The 18,562-nt window shown below is 46.6% G+C and overlaps 1 protein-coding gene across 2 annotated transcripts in view; it reads right to left on the reverse strand.

Annotated features, from left to right (window-relative positions):
- The window catches only part of LZTS3 (leucine zipper tumor suppressor family member 3), a 138,767-nt gene that overhangs the window by 10,735 nt on the left and 109,470 nt on the right, over positions 1 to 18,562 (reverse strand). The window contains exons 1-2 of one of the 2 annotated variants that reach the window (XM_075066668.1): positions 5,055 to 5,153; positions 624 to 1,112 (exon numbers count right to left, since the gene is read on the reverse strand). In XM_075066668.1, coding sequence (XP_074922769.1) covers positions 624 to 1,073 — 450 coding nt within the window. In that variant the 5' untranslated portion in view covers positions 1,074 to 1,112; positions 5,055 to 5,153. Of the gene's footprint in view, positions 1 to 623; positions 1,113 to 5,054; positions 5,154 to 18,562 lie in introns of those variants that run through there. The other variant, XM_032803075.2, reaches the window with a different exon arrangement.

Here is an 18,562-nt window from a genome sequence, read left to right on the forward strand (position 1 = left end):
GATGCTGAACTGTATAGAACCGTACATAGGTGGTGGCAGGAAAAGACAGGGAAATAAAGGGGCACTGGTGTGATAAAGAGTGTCTCCAGCTAATCTGTACCGTGAGCCACAAAAGAGCACGTCTACAGACGCACAAAGAGCCTTTCACTGGAGGATCTCAAAATACTTCAAATATCAGTTCAGCACAGCAAGGTGAAGGGACTTGTGCAGGGTTTCACAGCCAGGCCTGACCCATGAGAGTCTAGATTCCCTGTTGCCACTAGCCAACTCTCTTTACATGGAGGAGTACCTATGTGACACCTGCATGAGCTCCTTAGTGCCTAAATCTCTTTTGAAAATGATATTTCAGCTCCTAACTCACAGAGACATTGCAATGCTAAGAATGCCTCAATACCTTTAAAAATCTGGACCTAACCATGACTTGGGTAGCCTAGCAGTGAAAGACTCATTACCAATCTCACGAGTTCCCAGAAGGTAGAGTTTTACTCTGCTCAGACTCCTGAGACCACTGAGAATTACAGACCAAGACCTATCCTGTTCTCTCTGCTTCACTATCTGGATTTGCATCACTGGACTTACGCCTTGCAAGCAACACAGGGCACCAAGATATAACGGACTCTTACCTGGTCCAATTTGCCAGAGACTGGCAATATCTTTGGTGGGTTACTGGGTTCTCTGTACTGGGGAGGAGGTGGCAGGTTTTTCTCGTTGTTGGTGGCAACGTTCCCACAAATGTCTGTCTTCATCTTCTCACTCTTGCGCAGGTCCCCGTTGATGTAGAGGGAATTGGAGATCTTCTCTGACTTGTAGGTTTTCTCCTCCCCAGAGTAACGGTTAGAGATCTCCCGTGTGGAATAGCCATTCCGCGAGCCATCAGCCTGCCTGCTGCTGCTCTGAGTCCTAGTACCCACGCTCTTCATCGCAAACTCTTGGTCATTGGCGACTCCGCTGCCCACGCTTCCCATAGTGTTTTGGGAGGCAGATTCAGAGGGCCTGGAGGCAAACGAGTGGAAAGTGTCCTGGCTCTGGTAGCTTGGGTCACTAAGAACAGACAGGGTCTCTAACTTGGCCATGGCAACTCAGAGGTGAAGTTGAGGCACAAGTCAGTGGCACTGAAAGAGAGGAAAAGAAGAGTGTTACTGGATTGCCTTTATTTACTATCTCCCTTTTGCTCAGCACTGAACACAGAGGAGCAAATGAGTCCCTGAGCACATGGGCTGTGTGTGCTGGGGCAGGAATACTCCCTTCCTAGCCTGCGGACCGGGACAGCTACTGCTCTGCTCCTGTGACCCTGTTAACTCCCATGACAGCTGAGGCCCTGCTTCTCCTGTGGGAGACAATGGCTGGTGAATTCCTCTAGCAGCAGATCCACTGACTCTGCTCCTCCCCTAATCTGCCCCTGCCCAGTGCTGTGTGCCTCTATGGGCAAGAGCATGCCGGAAGCGCTGCTGCATAGGTTCCCCAAACCCTGTCTAGCCCCATGCAGCAGAATTGCTCTGGTTCCTCTTCATCTGGGGATCTTAGGGCTGTGTTCACCGGAGCTGAAGGAGCAGGAAATGTGCTGTAGCAGGCAGGTGTTGCAGTGCTGCCCAACAACACTCTACTGGGGGTTGATAGGTTTAAGGTGACTCAGTTACCGATCACTGCTGCAATACCTTTCAGGTCAAAATAACCTCATACAGTCACTGGAGATGGAACACTCCTCCATGGAGGTCCCACCTGGTCCATCACGGGGTCTGGGTGGAATTGTTCCCTCCAGTAAATTCTCCAGTATGGTTTGAAATGTCCTAAGTGATGGCACTTCCACCACCACCCCGGAGGGACTAAATGTGAGCTGTAGAAGGCAGTGGAATAAAAAGCTTTTCCCCCATGACAGTCATACTAAAATTTTCCTTTACAAATTTTTACTCTCTTTATCCCTAAACATCCTCCCTTTGATCACCCTAAACAAGCCCTGTCCCCTTTGGCTGTTTACCCTTCATACACTTGCAGATGCTTATCTTGTTTCTCCTTGATATTGCCGAAGCCAAGCTATTGATATTTAATTGTTTTTCTCTTTCCTCCTATGTTGGTTTCTCCAACCTGGTAAACATTTGTGTGGCTTTCCTCTGAATTCCCTCATATTTATCAGCATTAAATGTAGCCAGAGTGTTTTAGGTGTGGATGCACCAGTCCTGAACCTCCAGCCCTAAGGGTCCATCTCCATCCTCTCTCCAAGGCAGGCACCTCACTTAGAACATCTTCATACTAAGTGATTGGCCAAAGAGGTGACCTCATGGCTACATTCCAGGTCACAGTGGAGTTCTTTAAATCAAGGCTTTGAGCCTCTGCAGTGATAAACTATAGCCTGTGTTTTCAAAAACAACTAGCGGTTTTGGATCCCTCATTTTTTGGGTCCTCAACCTGAGGGACATTAAATGAGCTGGGTTTTCAGAGGGCAGTTGGTCAGCACTGTATGGAAATCAGGTCCTCTGTAAAAGTGTCTCAAGTTGGGTACCCAAAATCACTAGTCATTTGAAACTTTAGCTTATGACCTTTATTGATCGCATCTGCACTACACGAGCACCCAAACTATGGTAACTATGATCCCAAAGTTCTGCTCCAGCATGTACCGGGGGTATGTGTGTGTAGGGGGGGGCGGGTGTAGGGTCAGCGTAAAGACTGAGATGTACTTTTTAGTCTCAATCTCTGGTTATGGTCCTGGTCAGACATCTAGATGTGCACCCCCAGGACATCACAACCCAGACTCAACTGGGTACTGAAGACACGGTTTTCTATTCATTTCAATCACTAGTTAATTCAATCCTGTTTAATTTAATCCAGCACCTCATCAGGATGAAATCATTTCAATTAAAAAAAATGAAATTTCTTTATTTTGATCATCCTGCTGGTTATTATTGGAGAATTTGATCCAATACTACCTGTGGACGGTTGTTTATTAGACGAGAAGGCCAATATTCTGAATGCAAGAAAAGAAGAAAAGTCACAAGGAAGAGAGAGCCATGTGACAATAATCTGGGCCTGATCCCATCAAAGTCCATGGAAAGAATCTCATTGTCTTCTACGACGACTGGGCCAGACCTTATAGAATTATATGCTGTTATTCAGACCTAGACACTGATCCCATTTCCACTGAAAAGCCACCAATTCTCCACTACGTTACAGTCACTGTAGTCATTCATGGTTGTACGAAGGGGGTTGTCATAAACAGATAGCTAAGGGTTAATGTCTCTTTCACCTGTAAAGGGTTAACAAACAGGGAACCAAACACCTGACCAGAGGACCAATCAGGAAACAAGATACTTTCAAATCTGGGTGGAGGGAAGCTGGTGTGTGTCTTTGTTCTGTCTGCTGTTCTCCTGTTCTGAGAGTGACCACATGTACCTACAGGCTCTCTAACTTTCTATTCAATTTTGTAAGTATAAAGGTAAAAAGGCGGTATGTCTTTTTAAAACTGTTTTCTTTTTGCACATGTGTAGTTTGCTGGAGGTATTTTATATTGTATTTCTTTGAGCCGGCTTTCCGATTCTTAGCTGAAATGACCTGTAATATTTACCATCTAGATTACAGAGATAACTCTTGCCTTTTTTTCTTTCTTTTTATTAAAATTTTTGCTTTTAAAGCCTGTTTGCATTTTCCCCAGTTGAGGCTCAAGGAATCGAGTCTAATTACCAGGGAAGTGTGGGAGACAGGGAAAAGAAGGGAGGGGAAAGGGGAATCCTTTGTTTATTCACGGGAGCTGAATCTGTATTGCCTCTGAAGAGTGAAAAAGCCGTCTCTGTTTTAAGATTCAAGGAGTTGAATCCCAGTGATCTTCTAGGGTAACCCAGGGAGGGAAAGCCTAGGAGAGGCACTAGTGAGGGAAAGAGTTTACTTTCCTTGTATTAAGATCCAGGGGGTCTGGATCTTGGGGGTCCCCAGGGAAGGTTTTGGGGAGACCGGAGTTTATCAGACACTCAGAGTCCTGATTGGTGGCAGCGTATCAGATCTAAGCTGGTAATTAAGCTTAGAAGATTTCATGCTAGTACCTCATTTTTGGACTCTAAGGTTCAGATTGAGGAAAGTATACTATGACAGGGGTATAATGTGCTACTAAGCCTGAATTCTTCATTCTGTGCACCTGGGAAGTCGTGTTCCACTTCCGCACGTAAACGGAGACATGGAGTGGGCAGAATCAGGCCCCTGGATTTCGGTCTGAACATGGCGGGGCCTGTCAAAAGCACTGCCAAGAGTTTTGCAAGCTATGATATGCACTCGACTGGTCATTGGCTAACAAGAGCAGATGCTTATTCCAATCAAAATGACGGGAAATGGAGGTAGTAGAAATAAGAGGGAGACACTAACCAAAATAGAAACTGGGTGAAATCCCGAGGGCCTGCCTCATTTCTTTACTCTGGTAAATTCCTACCCACCTCAAGTTTTGTTTGACTGTGCACCGAGCAAGCACTTCAGGGTCTGTCCCACGAGAGGAGTATTGGGTGCTTTGCAGACAGTAAGACGACAAGGTCTCAGTCCTGAAGAGCTTAATTATACTTGGCACTTTCATAGTATCTTTCATCCAAGGATCTCAAAAGCACTTTACAAATATTGGGTCAGATCCTCAGCTAATGCAAATCAGCCGCACCTGACTTCAATAGAGTTGTGCTGATTTATGCCAGCTGAGAATCTGGCCCGGCCTGCAATTAAACCTTGCAACACCTGAGAAAGAGAGAGGCAAGGCTGGTCTTTTGTTACTGGAGTCTTCAATTCTAGGCTTCCCAGGCTAAAGCCTTGTGTTGATCGTGGGTGGATGTGGACTGGCTGTAGGAAGTGCACCAATCAAACCTCAAGGCATCCTGGAGAGGTTCCCAGCCCGTACAGTGGAGATAATGATGCCGACCCATCCTGGAGATCCTCAATGGAAAGTGACATGCGAGTCTGATTTGTTAACAGCAGCTCGATGACACAAAGGGTTAGACCATGCTGGGGGTCTCAGTGGGAGGTTTCATTCTCCCAGGGTGTCATTGTGAGGTTAGCCCTCCCCCAAGCAAAATAGGACAAGCAGTTTTATTTACTTTGGCGAGCCAGCTTAGGTCTAAAGGTCGGCTGCGATACAGCAACTCCTACGCTCCCAAGTGTCCCCTGTTATCACAGCACACTCACAGGTCTGGTTATTTGCACTAAAAATGGAATGGAAAAATAAAAGGTTACAATAAAGTCCATGATTTTTTACTTTTCTTTTATTCAACTGCATTTCCAGAGACTTTGCCCTTTGCCACCACCCTCCCTGGGCTCTGCTCTGAAAAGGTGACGGGATCAAATCGCAGCCCTGCAAGTTACACCACCTTGGGCTGGATCCTGCCTAGGGCAGGTGAGCAGAATTGTGCACCTAAGCACAGGAGAAAACCCGGTGAGCCGGGCAGGAGACCCAGTTCACATATTAAAGGCTGTCAAGTTATGGGGCAAGGGCTTAGCTAAAAGCTTCCCAATGGCATGATGATGAAGAGGATGCTCAAACCTGTACCCTGCCCATATTTTAACTCTGTGCTCTTGCGAGTAAGGGTACGAAGGCATGCGGGGATTCCGATCTGGGGTTCTGGTTCAGGTCAGTCTCTCATTGTGTCCTGTTAGTAAAAGCTTCAGGTCTTTCCTGTACATAATCTCACTCTCATAGCTTCAAGCAAATAAAAGATCCCCAGTTCCCATACAGAAATCCAGTCTGAGATTACAACAGGCAGAATATATTTCAAACAGCAAACCCTGGACAGGGGAGGTGACACAAGGTTAGCGGTAGAACTCCCACTCCTCAATGTGACTGCCAGACAGTGAGGTGCTGTCACTTTTCACCAAAGGCACAGTCAACCTGTGAAACCCCTTGCCAGAGGATGTTGTGAAGGCCAAGACTATAACAGGGTTCAAAAAAGAACTAGATAAGTTCAAGGAGGATAGGTCCATCAGTGGCTATTAGCCAGGATGGGCAGGGATGGTGTCCCTAGCCTCTGTTTGCAAGAAGCTGGGAATGGAAAACAGGGGATGGATCACTTGACGAATACCTTTTCTGTTTATTCCCTCTGGGGCACCTGGCACTGGCCACTGTCAGAAGACAGGATACTGGGCTAGATGGACCATTGGTCTGACCCAGTATGGCCGTTCTTATGTTACCAAAGGTTATGACTAGAATGTAGCTCCTAGTACCCTTGGTCTGCCAGTAGCACTTGTGCTGCAGAGAAGGAGGGTGAAGGCCTGAAGAAGATGTTCATTAATCAAGACAGCAAGCCGCACCACTTGTCAGAGATGCTTCTATGAAGTGCCACTTGCTGGAAATGTTAGTGCTTCACTCCAGAAGAATATTCCAACTCTAGCAACAGTTTAGGCCGGGGTTCATCTTGTGCCACTTGAAAAGCACCCAAGACCAAGAATCCTCCCAGGGAAATTATTATTTTAACATATCAGATAATGGTACAATCTAGTCTAGGGGTTCTCAACCTTTTTATTGCTGAGGCCCCCCTCAACACACTATACAAATGCCAGGGCCCAGCGGGGTGGGGGGGACCCTTAGGCATAGGCATCCTTTTATTTCTATGGCGGGGGGCAAGAGCTGGTGGGGCTCAAGCCAGCTCCACACAGCAGGGAGGGAGCGTCACCTGCACTCCCAACTTGTTCAGTTGGCCACTGAGCATTTCTGGGCTGTGGGGGGACATAATCAAAAAACATAACTCAAAGGGGGCATTCACTTCAAAAAGTTTAAAACTGCTCAGGGTGCAGGCAGAGGAGTAGCTCAGAGTGTAGGCAGGAGGTAGCTGGGGGCTGTGTGTAGGCAGGGAGTAGCTAGGGGCTGTGTGAAGTGAGGGGGGTAACTCAGGGTGCAGAGAGGGGTAGCTGGGGCTGTGTTTAGGCACGGAAGTAGCTCAGGGTGCAGGCAGGGGGGTAGCTCAGGGTACAGGCAGGGGGTAGCTGGGGCTGTGTGTAGGCAGGGGATAGCTAGGGGCTGTGTGAAGTGAGGGGGGTAACTCAGGGTGCGGAGAGGGGTAGCTGGGGGCTGTGTGAAGTGAGGGAGTAGCTCAGGGTGCAGGCAGGGGAGTAGCTCAGGATGCAGGCAGGGGAGTAGCTGGGGCTGTGTGTAGGCAGGAGGTAGCTCAGGGTGCAGAAACAGGGTAGCTCAGGCTGCAGGCAGGGGGTACCTGGGGCTGTGTGTAGGCAGGGGGTAGCTGGGGCTGTGTGAAGTGAGGGAGTAGCTCAGGGTGCAGGCAGGAGGTAGCTAGGGGCTGTGTGCAGGCAGGGGGTAGCTCAGGGTGAAGGCGGGGGTACCTGGGGCTGTGTGCAGGTAGGGGGTAGCTCAGGGTGCAGGCAGGGGGGTAGCTGGGGCTGTGTGCAGGCAGGGGGGTAGCTGGGGGCGCGGGCGGGGGGGTAGCTGGGGGCTGTGTGAAGTGAGGGAGTAGCTCAGGGTGCAGGCAGGAATAGCTGGGGCGGTGTAGGCAAGGGTAGCTAGGGGCTGTGTACAGGTGGTGGTGGCTACCAGGGGCTGCTCCTGGTTTGGTGGGAGGTTGCCAGCTCAGCCCCACACCGCTCAAGCTCGGGGCTTGAACGGGTTACATAAGCCTCTTCCCCAAATCTGGACTTAGCGTCAAAATGTGGGTTGCGCTAGCTGAACCTCCAAGCTTAATTACAGCTTGGGAATCTTATTCCTCGCTGCACCAGACAGGGACATTACAGCGCTGTCCGCGCTCTTGTCCCCCAAACTTTCCCCTGGAGGGACCCCAAGACCCAGAAGCTCTGAGTCTACCAGCAAGGGGAATACCTTCCCTCCCCTCTCTCTGCCACCAGATTCTTTTCTGGCTAACCTGAGAGCACGGTATGCAATCTCTTTACACACCATCAAAGGAGATGTCTCTCTCATTTCACAAAAGACAAACCCCAATACAAGGAAACAAAATGAATGCTCTCTCTTCCCCCTCCCACAATTCCCTGGTGTTGCAGAGCTACCGAGAGAAAAAAGAACTCAAACAAGTTCTTAAAAAGAAAGCTTTATATAAAACAAAGAAAAAAGACATCAAAATATCTCTGTATCAAGATGACAAATAACAGCTATTGCTAAGATAGATAAGACATGTATGCAGAAAACGGAATTCAAAATCCATGAACATTCCAGCAAGCTGCACACATGTAAATACAACCGCAAAACAACATAAAAGCCTATATTGTTTTCCTACCTGTACTTACAATTTGGAAACAGAAGATTAGAAGATAGAAAGAAACTTCTCATAGCTGAGCGACAGACAAAAGACTCAGATCCCAAAAATTCCCTCTCTGACTTTTAAAAATCCAGTTTCCTGATTGGTCCTCTGGTCAGGTGTTTGGTTCCCTTTGTTAATCCTTTACAGGTAAAAGAAACATTAACCCTTAGCTATCTATTTATGACACAGGGTGCTAGTATCAGCCCTGCATCGCTCCCGGCTGGGGCTACTTGCTTTAGCCCTGCACTGCTCCTGGCGGGGGTGGGGCTGCCAGCTTTAGCTCCACGCTGCTCCCGGCTTCAGTGCTGGAGCTCAGAGCCAGCTGTGGGGCTCTGCAGCTCCCCTGAAAGGGCTTGCAGACCCCCAGGGGGCCATGGACTGCCAGTTGAGAACTGCTCAGCTAGTCCACTGGAAAGGCAAAACAAGCACTTGCTCTGATCCCTCACTGAGCCCTCCAGCCCGTCATTGTTGCAAATCTAATTATACACAGTCATTTTTTAACAGAGTGAAATAAATTAGCACTCGGATCAGCCAGTCCAGTCCCGGGCACTTCTGTAACAGAAAGGCAATGACGACAAGGGTGACATGCAGGAAAAAAAGCCATTAAAGGGAGTACTGGGCTGGAGGGTCTGGTCAGGCAGGAAAGATTAAGTTTATTATGGGTTGCCTGGCTAAGGGACCATCCCTTATGGATAAACCCTAGAGAAGTGAATAGAGAAGGATACTCTCATTATCAGTGTTTAAACAAGTGTATATGAGTCTATAGTAGGGATATAAGACTCTAGGGATTTCAGAGTTATGTCTCCAGAACCCTATTGGTTTAATCTCCACTAAATCCAAGGGAATTTTTTCCATAAGAGCACTAAGGAAGGGTGTGAGCAGATGTAATTTCCAACCTGCTCTAAACCAGTGTCCACACACTGGGAAGACTCAAAGCTCAGCCCCTTCCTTGGGTTTGTATTTAACAACGACACAAACTTCTGTTCAAACCTTCTACTCAGGCCTGGCTACGCCTACGATTCCTCCCTCAGGACTGCTCAGCCCAGACCCTAAATCCTCTCTCTTTAGGCAGCTGATCCTATTTCTTTAATATCTGGGCAAGGTAATAAGTCACCAGCTTCAAGAAGTCCGCAGAACCCCCCTCCCCCAAGAAAGCACTGGCACAAGGGGGTGTGTGTGTGGGTATAGCAACCACAATGCACACGTACGTTGGGAGGGTGTAAACTCCAAAGAGCAAGCAGTCACTTAGGGAAAGAGACTGGTATTCGGTGTAATGTGATAAAACTGAGCTATGGAAAATTTAGACTGAAGAGCAACAAAAAAAAGCATCCAAGCACTGGCTGTGGATCAGCTTCCGAAGGCACATGGAATCTCCGTTCTTTCAGACAGGACAATGCTATGGAATATACACTAAGGAACAAACCTGCAACAGCAGGGAGAGAGACCTTGTGATCTACTGTCACAGGGCTTCTCCATTCCAGGGTGCAATTTTCACATGCATCCTGCTCAGCACTGGCCTAACCCTGCTTCCACTGAAGTCAATGGGAGTGTTCCCCACTGAGCTAGATATTGGTGCAGGTAGTATATGCAGCAGTTCATTGCCTTTGTCCATTCACTTTCACCCCGATAGCACTAAGGATTAGGGCCTTCTTTTTCCAGCTAGTCGCTCTGCTTTTGCCCTCGGCTGAAATGGCATCAAGGAGAAACTGTCTGAACAGCACTGGAGTCAGGGTTCTCCCCAGAGCTCCCTGGAGCACATGCTCAGCTATCAGGGAAGGGAGTGGCGGGGAGTAGGAGTCAGAGGTGTTTGTAAGCAAGCAGTCGCTCTCGTGGCACACTGTCAGCTCTGTGGTGCTCTGGCTGTGCTAAGGCCAGTACCACATGCACGTGAACAGAGCTGCAACTCAATGCCAAAACGACAGCGAGAGGCACGTATGGTGACATGCACCTGGCTGGCAACACTCCAAAACTCCTCTACTCATTTGTTCTTTTGCTTGATGAGCCCAGGGATAGCGAAGTGCCTGCCAAGCCCTGCTGGGAAATAGAGTTAGCAGCTGCTGCTGCAACAAACTCCGACAGATGAGATCATCGCAAAGCGAGACACCGACAAACCACTGCCTCATTTCTTCCTGGCTAGAGCTCTCAGCTGACTGAGCAAGAAAGGGCTCAGCGGATTGGTCCTGGGACAGGAACCCTTTCAACCCAGGGTTGCCAGGGATTTTAAATGGTGCCTGAGGGATGACAGGTTGGTGACCAGCGTCAAATGAATTAGTAGCCCCAGTCCAGTGGACAGCTGCTTACATCGCAAAAGATCTTCAGACTGGTCAGAACATTGACCCCCCCTGGCTGGCCCAGTTTAGCAACCGAAAGCTAACGGTGCAATTGAAAACCTGTGGCTGGCCCGTGCCAGTTGACTCGGGCTAAGATGCTGTTCAATTGCCATATAGCCATGCGGACTCAGGCTGCAGCCCAAGCTCTGGGACCCTCCCACCATATAGGGTCCTAGAGCCCAGGCTCCAATCCAAGCCTGAAGGTCTACAGTGCAAATAAACAGCCCCTTAGCTTGAGCCTGAGCCAACCACGGGTTTTTAACTGCAGTGTAGACACACTTGAGGTGGCCCTGCCAGTTCAGGGTGGGGGACACTGCACAGGTAAGACACAAAACATTGTATAAATGAAATGAAAGAGAGTGCAAGTGTATTCACGTTTGTCTTCTCGCCCCCTCCGGACCCGGCTATGCCCAGGGTCAGTGAAGAATGCAACGCGTCAGCAGTGATGAAGACGGAGAGTGCTGGGGACCCTGACTCTGCATTAACGAGATCACTGCTGTGCAGACACCAACTTGTCTTAGCCCAGCGGCAGAAGCTAGGCCTCAGAGGGATGCCACATGATCATGATGAGGATCACACCTCAGACACTTCCATTCTATGCCGCTTTTTCACCCTATGTGCTTCTGACTCCTTGGCAGTGGGGCTAGAGACTTGATGTTACTCAGTGCAAATCAGCCTTCACTCTCATGTGCTGGTGTAATCATTGCCCAGGTTGACTTGCTGCAGAGCTTGACCCAAGACCTCTGGATTTAAAAGCAGGAGCCTCTACTACTGGAGTGAAGGGTGAGCTGAGGCAGTGGCTGACTCATAAGCCTCTGCAGATGTTGTAGCCACTAGAGAGGAACGAACAACCACAAAGTCTTAGTGTAGGTTACACTGTTGTGCAACAGTTGCATCCACCTCACTGTTCATCACATAAGGCCTCGAGGAAGAACATGCTAGGAACTCTATGACAGAGCTCTGCCTGACAGTAAATCCAGCTGTTTCCTAGGTACTGCAGAGACTTGGTTTGTCACAATCACCCAGGAAAGTGATGCATAAAAAATCAACTGGCTCAAATAAAACTCATCCCATTCTGTGCCTGAGGATTATGCTAATTAGGGAAGACTTTTCATTCAGTTAATTACGTGTGTGTTTAGGAGTAATCTTTATTTCAATGACTTTGGAGGATTTTTGGTCTTTATAGGTCGCTTCTCCTTTATGGTATCCGAGCTGCCAGTGGCTGATATCACAGAGTGACTGTAAGGTCCCAGTGCTAGGCCACGGTAGAGAATGTTACAGACTTGCATGCAAATTTCTCTATCAAGTGAGCAGGGTTTCGGGGAAGAAATCCAGTTTAGTGTTATCAGCTCTGTAAATTTCATGGTGACATTTATGCTGACTTTTTGAGGGCAAGATGAAGTAACCGGAGAGACGCTTTTATCCTTTTTAAAGAAATGGTGTGTCAATTTAGTGCTGGTGAAAGAAGCAGACTGTTAACATTCCCCAAAGCGGCTCTCTTGTGCCAGGCAACGTCTAACACAGAGACACTGAAAGCTTGCCCCACACTGCCCTGCAGGGACCACCTTCACAGCCCCGTGGCCCATTCCGGACTTACCAGTCCGGGTACTTATATGGCTCTCTTCCCTGTAGTATCTGAGTCCTGCCCTGGCCTCTTTACCAAGACTGCTAACACTGTGCAATGGTTTTTGTGACGTGAACACTTGCCCACTGAGAACTGCCCTGAGACCCACCACCTGACTCCCTATAAGCTACCAGTCTGACGGCCACCACTTTCAATTACCACCATCCTGGGCTGACTTCCAACTGGCATCAGAGACAAGGGACAGATCCTCAGCTGGTGTAAAAACTGTCCTAGCATTAAGTCGAAGGAGCTGTGGCAGCTTACACCAGCTGAGGAGCTAACCCAAAAGGCAGTGGGTCCTCGAAGTAACCCCCGAGCCAGTCCACCACGGCCATCAACAAAAGCAACCAGACTTTGAAGACAGTATAAAAAGCACTTCATTTTCCACAGAGAAATTGAAAAACTTCAAAAATGTTGATGACTGTTTATGCAAAAAAAAATTTTTTGGAAAAAAATTGATTTTTTTTAAGGGAAAAAAATTGGTTTGAAAAAAGAAAAGAAAAAAAGACCAGCTCTGATTTTAGGTCAGTTTTTATCTCAGTTCTTCCTCAGACAAAGTCCCATGAAGAGAAGACTGAGGTGAAAACTAATTACCTCACTCTTTGGCCCTGTTTGGTTGATTTGTCTCCTTTTGGGATCACAGATGAGCGTATAACAGTCCTTCCCAGAGAACACACTGCTCATTAAATACCATAACAGATGCTATTCTTGCAGCGTTCCCTACCTCACTGGCAAAAAGGAGAAACAGAGTTCACATGAGGTTCCCAACCTGATTTCTTAAGCGGAGACGCTCAGATAAGCTTCAGATCAGCCTATGAATCTTGGGATGGTTACCTCAACTATCCCAGACCTTCATGCAACTCAGCTTTGATGTTAGTCACTGAGGAGAGAACTTTTGCCTTCATTATAAATATTTGCTGAGAAAAAAAGAAAGATTTCATGATGCTAATGGCTTTTTAATGAACTTGGTGTTGGCTGCAGTGGAGTTTGCTCACATCTGCTGAGAACAGAGGACAGAAGGCTTCTTTGTCTATGGTATTTCAATACAATAAAGCCTTAAATAAGCGCAGGAATGGGATGGTATACCATTGACCTCTAGTGGATGGAATAAGAACTGCTCAGCTGTGGGTCATGGGCCTTATACTGTTAATAGCTGCAGAGGATTCCCCTTTAACACAAGTATTAGGGGGACTGTGCTATTGGAATAGGAAGGTGAGAACTCTGTCCTTGTAATTGTCAAACTCCACAGTTGCATGCCATGCATTTCTTGAGTGGCAATAGAGAAGTCACAATTAACCAACCAAAAACTTCATTCAATTCCAGTGTAGTGCTTCAAAAGAAGCACCATTTAACACATCCTTAACAAACCCCAGAATTCAAATATGGAACTCACAAGCAGAAGTTACATAAACAATTCTGATACAAGGCTTAACTCTCAGTTCAGGCATTCCAGACCATTACGTGCAAAAATCCTCAGCCATCAGCACTCAAATAACCCTATGTCTACCCCTGCAATAAGGACATGTCTGATCTCAAATTGCCTTTAGTAGCCTAGGGCCAGATCCTCAGCTGGTGTAAATCAGTGTAGATCTAACTGAGGATATGGCCCATTAAACTGTAATTTAGCTAATTCTTTTTATTATTTTTCATACAAAGATTGTAAAAAGTTTGAGATTTCATCCAGTCATGTGCAGTCTACAAAAATGAAGAAGTTACCTGAACTGCTAAAGGCTACCCGGATATCATCTATCTATTTAATCCCATGTTTCTTTACAGAACCTGCTCAAAAGTCATACACAAATATACCATATTTTTTATTTTTATATATATATAATATAAATTTTCTTCCTACTGTACAAAATAATTATAAGGAAAACATAATTAGGGACAAGGCTACTGTATGACCAAAGTAAACTCTCAAATCATTAAGAGGTTTGTGAGTTACATTAAAACAGGAATTGGCCGCGCCGTAACGAGCTAGCAAACTTGATAATATATACATCCAAACAGTCTCTTGGGCAGTAAATTAACTATTAAATCTCAAACATCAGCCATTTAATTGCAAGAGGAATGGGAGGAACAAAAAGTTGGACTCACTCCACTCAAAAATTCAAAAAGGGTAATTTATAACGGATTACAACTCCAACTAATTAACAGAGTTACTTGTAGATTCATTTTGGACCTGATCCAACACCCCTCCAAGTACATGGAAAGACTGCTATTGACTGAATTGGAGCTGGATCAGACTCCCTGATCCTGCAAAGACTTCCTCATATGCTTGCTCATGTGAGGTATTCTATTGGCTCCACCGGGACTACTCACAAGAGTAGAGTTAAGTATATGCTTAAATCTTTGCAGGGTTGGGCCTTAAGTGCTGTATGTTTAGGGAAGTTGCACTAAATGATTCAAAGGAAGAAATTTAAAGCCTCTTTTTGGTGTACGTCTCTAGGCAACCCTAACTATGGGGGTGCTGTGGTGCCTCCATAATTTATACTGCCTACTATGTTCATTTAGTCAAGCTCTCTCATCCATGGCATGAAAAAGTCTCTTGTGCCATTTAACATCAAGACTGCAGATCTAGAGGCAAATTTGGAAGGGGAGGTAGAAGAGGATCCATGTGGTCCCACTCTTCTGCTACAGACTGAGGTGCTGCTGGCTGTGAGCATCCCTCGAGCAGAACGGGATCCCCCTGGGAACTGGGCAGGGATAGGACTAGGAACATGCCACAGATGCACAAAGCCCCTTTCCTCCAGAGCCAAGGCTGCAGGACCTTTGTTCCTGAATGGACGAACACCCGATTCCTAGGCCTGGTATTGCAGGGTATAGCACAGAGCTACGAAAAACGTCTGGAACTAACCTACCAGCTTGGGGGCAGGTGTTTGTCATCTGCATGTCATACACACCCCTCACTAGTGATTTGGGGCTATGCCAGGTTCTTGTCGTCCGGCTAAACTGAATTTATTCGGCTGTAGCCAGTTCCCGGGGAGCCTGACCACTTCCCAGCTGGCACCTTTCCTCCATAGGGCAGCTCCCCAGAGACAAAGTGGTCATAAAACTTCACTCTTGGTTGAGCGGAAGGAGGAAAGGCTGGAAAACATTCTCACGAAGGTCCCTAGTGTGCTTACTCTCAGTCACATTTCAAGTACACCCAACACCATGCCACGGGGGCTGCACAAAACCCTAGATCCATAGGGACAGCTGCTGTAACCACAGGGTCCATGACTGATACTACAGGAGATTCTAGAGGCGATATCTGAGATCAGAGCTGCATTGGGCTAGGCACTGTACATTCACACGTTAAGAGGCAGTCCCTACACCAAAGACCTGACAATTTCAACAGAGAACATGGGCCCAGAGTGGGAGAAGGGAAGCATGATCATCCGCTTTCACAGACGGGGAATTGAGGTACAGAGATCTCAAAGTCACCCTGCAAATCTGTGGCAGAGCCAGGAACTGATCCCGAGCCTCCGGCGTCTCAGTCCACAGCCTTTCTACCTTACTCTAGTCTCCTCTCAAAAGCTACTGGGATATAGCTGTTAGCTACATATTGACTGCTTCTATATCAGAGCCTTAACCGCAAGACCATCTGTCCTTCTCTTAAACTTCTCTTATTTTTTTTTATCCTAGCTTCAAAACATTAGATGGCTGTTAGAAGCCACTTTTGGAAACGTTGGCCATGATTTCAGGAGCCCAAGTGAGACCCATTCCCTCCACCAATGCTGCTCTGAACTATGTTGTGCTGAGCCCTGCAGTTTTTAAACAAGAGTGGGCAGGCAGATGCTTTTCTAAAAGATCTGCTCTTGAAATTATTTTGGGGAAGTTCTCTGGCTTGTGTTATCCAGGAGGTCAGACTAGATGATTACAATGATCCCTCTGGCCTTGGAATCTACAACCCATAACACTTTGCTTGTCTGTTTCGATTGTCCCTTCTGCCCAATAGGTTTTAAGCTTGGCCCACTTTGGAATGGACTTCCCTCCATTATACCATGATGCCAGCCTGAAATAGTCTGATTTACCCTATGGTGATGCAGGGGAGACCCAGGTGAGAGGGCATCAGAACATACCAGCCAGAAGTCATCTAAGACTGGGAATCAAGACCAGGCCTGGAGGGCAAAGCAACCTGTTAGCGACTGACCTGTGTCTGTGTTGTATCCCATCCGCAGCACACAACTGGACCAAGCATCAGGGGGAGGGAGGGAGGGAGGGAGGGAGAGAGAGAGAGAGAGAGAGAGGTTTTCCATTTACTGCAATCCTCGCTCCTGTGTTATGTTTATCTTAACAGCAGGATGCATCCTACAAAAATGACTAAGCCAAAAATCAATATTGAACCAGCTCTTCACCCCCTCCCCCAAAAGGGCATTTGGTTACCAAGGGGCTTTAAATGAAAACCTGGATTAAAAGGCTTTATGAAAACACAAAAGGAGGACAAGGGAACCTTTCCAGAATGAATGTTGATCTAACTTTTCATTTCCGAGTATTTCAATCTGAACTCTTTTTGTGTGTTCAATAAAAGCTGGAGAGGAATTCCTTTGTCCGGATGGATTATAGTGGAGCAGGCTCCCCAGCAAATCCTTTTGCAAAAGTGCACAGACCCCAAATTAACTCTCTAATGTTGTGATAGAAAAGATGGCCCTAACAACACCTACCAGCCCAATATCTAATTAATACACTCACCCTTCTATCTGCCTGGGAATATAATGCATGCCCATCGCTGCAGTAGGAGTGCCTTAAATTCTAAAAGTGGCGAGGAAATATCATCTTGTGGTTAAGATGCTAGATTGGGCCTCAGGAGATCTGGGTTCAATTTCTGGCTCTGCCACAGACTCACTGTGGGACTGTGGGCAAGTCACTTAATCTCTCCATGGCTCAGTTTCCTATCTGTGAACCAAGGATGAACAGACTTCTTATTGCCAACCTCTGGCTTACTTAGCTCATGAACTCTTTAGGGCAGCAATGGTCTCTCACTATGTATTTTTGCAGCGCATGGCACAATGGAGCTCCAATCTCAGTTGCAACTTCTAGGTGCTACAATAATAACAACGTTGATTAGCTTCCTCTTGTATAGTCAGACCTGCTTTAGCCAAATTTATTTGCAAGGTCTATAATTATTTGCATTTTTTAAAAAAAGCTTTCAGATAAGCAGTTGAACAGCTAACTAGGCCAGATTATAAAGACCTCACTATTTCTGATCTAGTAGGATAATTGTTCACACTATAACTACAATCAAATTTGGGAGACATACCTAGCATCTGTACCATTTCAGCTGCTGAAAGGAATCGATCTGCTATCTCAGGAATACAAAATTCTAATAACCAGCCTGAAAAATTCAGTGAATTTGCATCAACACAAAAGCCTGGGGGTCCCTGTTTGATTTTTAAAGAATAGGGTTGTTGAAAAGGGTATTTTAAGGTCAAAATATTTGCTCCATTTTAACAATAGTTATAATCAATGGAGAGAGTTCTCTGGGCCCTCATTAGCTAGATTTTTTTTAAATCAAACATTCTATTACCAATAAACATGCTGGCCATATTTTTGTAGGACCTACATAAACATAATACTTAGTGCTTCCTCGGTTGGTTCTACGGCGGTAATTAAATAGATGACACTATTCCTAGAGCGTTGTTTCGCTTGGAGGAACAATGGCTCATTCTGGCATGATGATGTACTGTAGAAATAGAAGTAAGTGATGTTAAATGAAAAGGGCCATGTTAATTTCAGCTCCATTTGAAACACAGAAGGGGAGGGAAGAGCGGGAGATAGATTACTATATGGAAGAGGACAGATTTAGTAGAGAACAGAGTCTAGGGCAATATTAACAAATGATGGAGAGGAAACACAATTAAAAATCATGAAAAGTAATTTATTCTGTCCCTGCCAAAATGTCCTTAAAAGCCACCATGTAAATCTGAGATCCCTCTTTCCCCAGCACTGTTAGTGGTATCAATTAGTGGGACCGGAGATCGGCCAGTAGAATACTGGTGTGTATGTGTGTGTGTGTAAAAACTTCCTAGCAGACAGGATACAGACACGAGTCATCAGGTAACGGTATGCCTGGGACATGGGGAAGAGAAACTACAATCTCTAGCTCCAATGATGCACGTTCCCAGATTTCAGCTAAAGAAAGAGTCCTGCTAATATTTCAGTGGAATGGGCCCTGATGTGTCAAGGTGCAGCACTCTGGTGTGCCATCGAGTAGAGGGAGCACACACACATCCATGCTCCAGGACAGGGTGCACTGGAGTTTAGCTGAAGAGTTGAGAGTTAAGGTGCTCTGCTATTTCCTGTGTTTCGCGGAAGCTCCTTCCTTGCTGACTGCAGAGCTGGGACATTCAGGCCTCTTTTTTTTAATGCTCCTGGGTTTTTGTACAGAATGCGACACCTTGACAAATCTCCAC

Source organism: Chelonoidis abingdonii, chromosome 5 (assembly GCF_003597395.2).
Source record: "Chelonoidis abingdonii isolate Lonesome George chromosome 5, CheloAbing_2.0, whole genome shotgun sequence".
Taxonomy (NCBI): domain Eukaryota; kingdom Metazoa; phylum Chordata; order Testudines; family Testudinidae; genus Chelonoidis; species Chelonoidis abingdonii.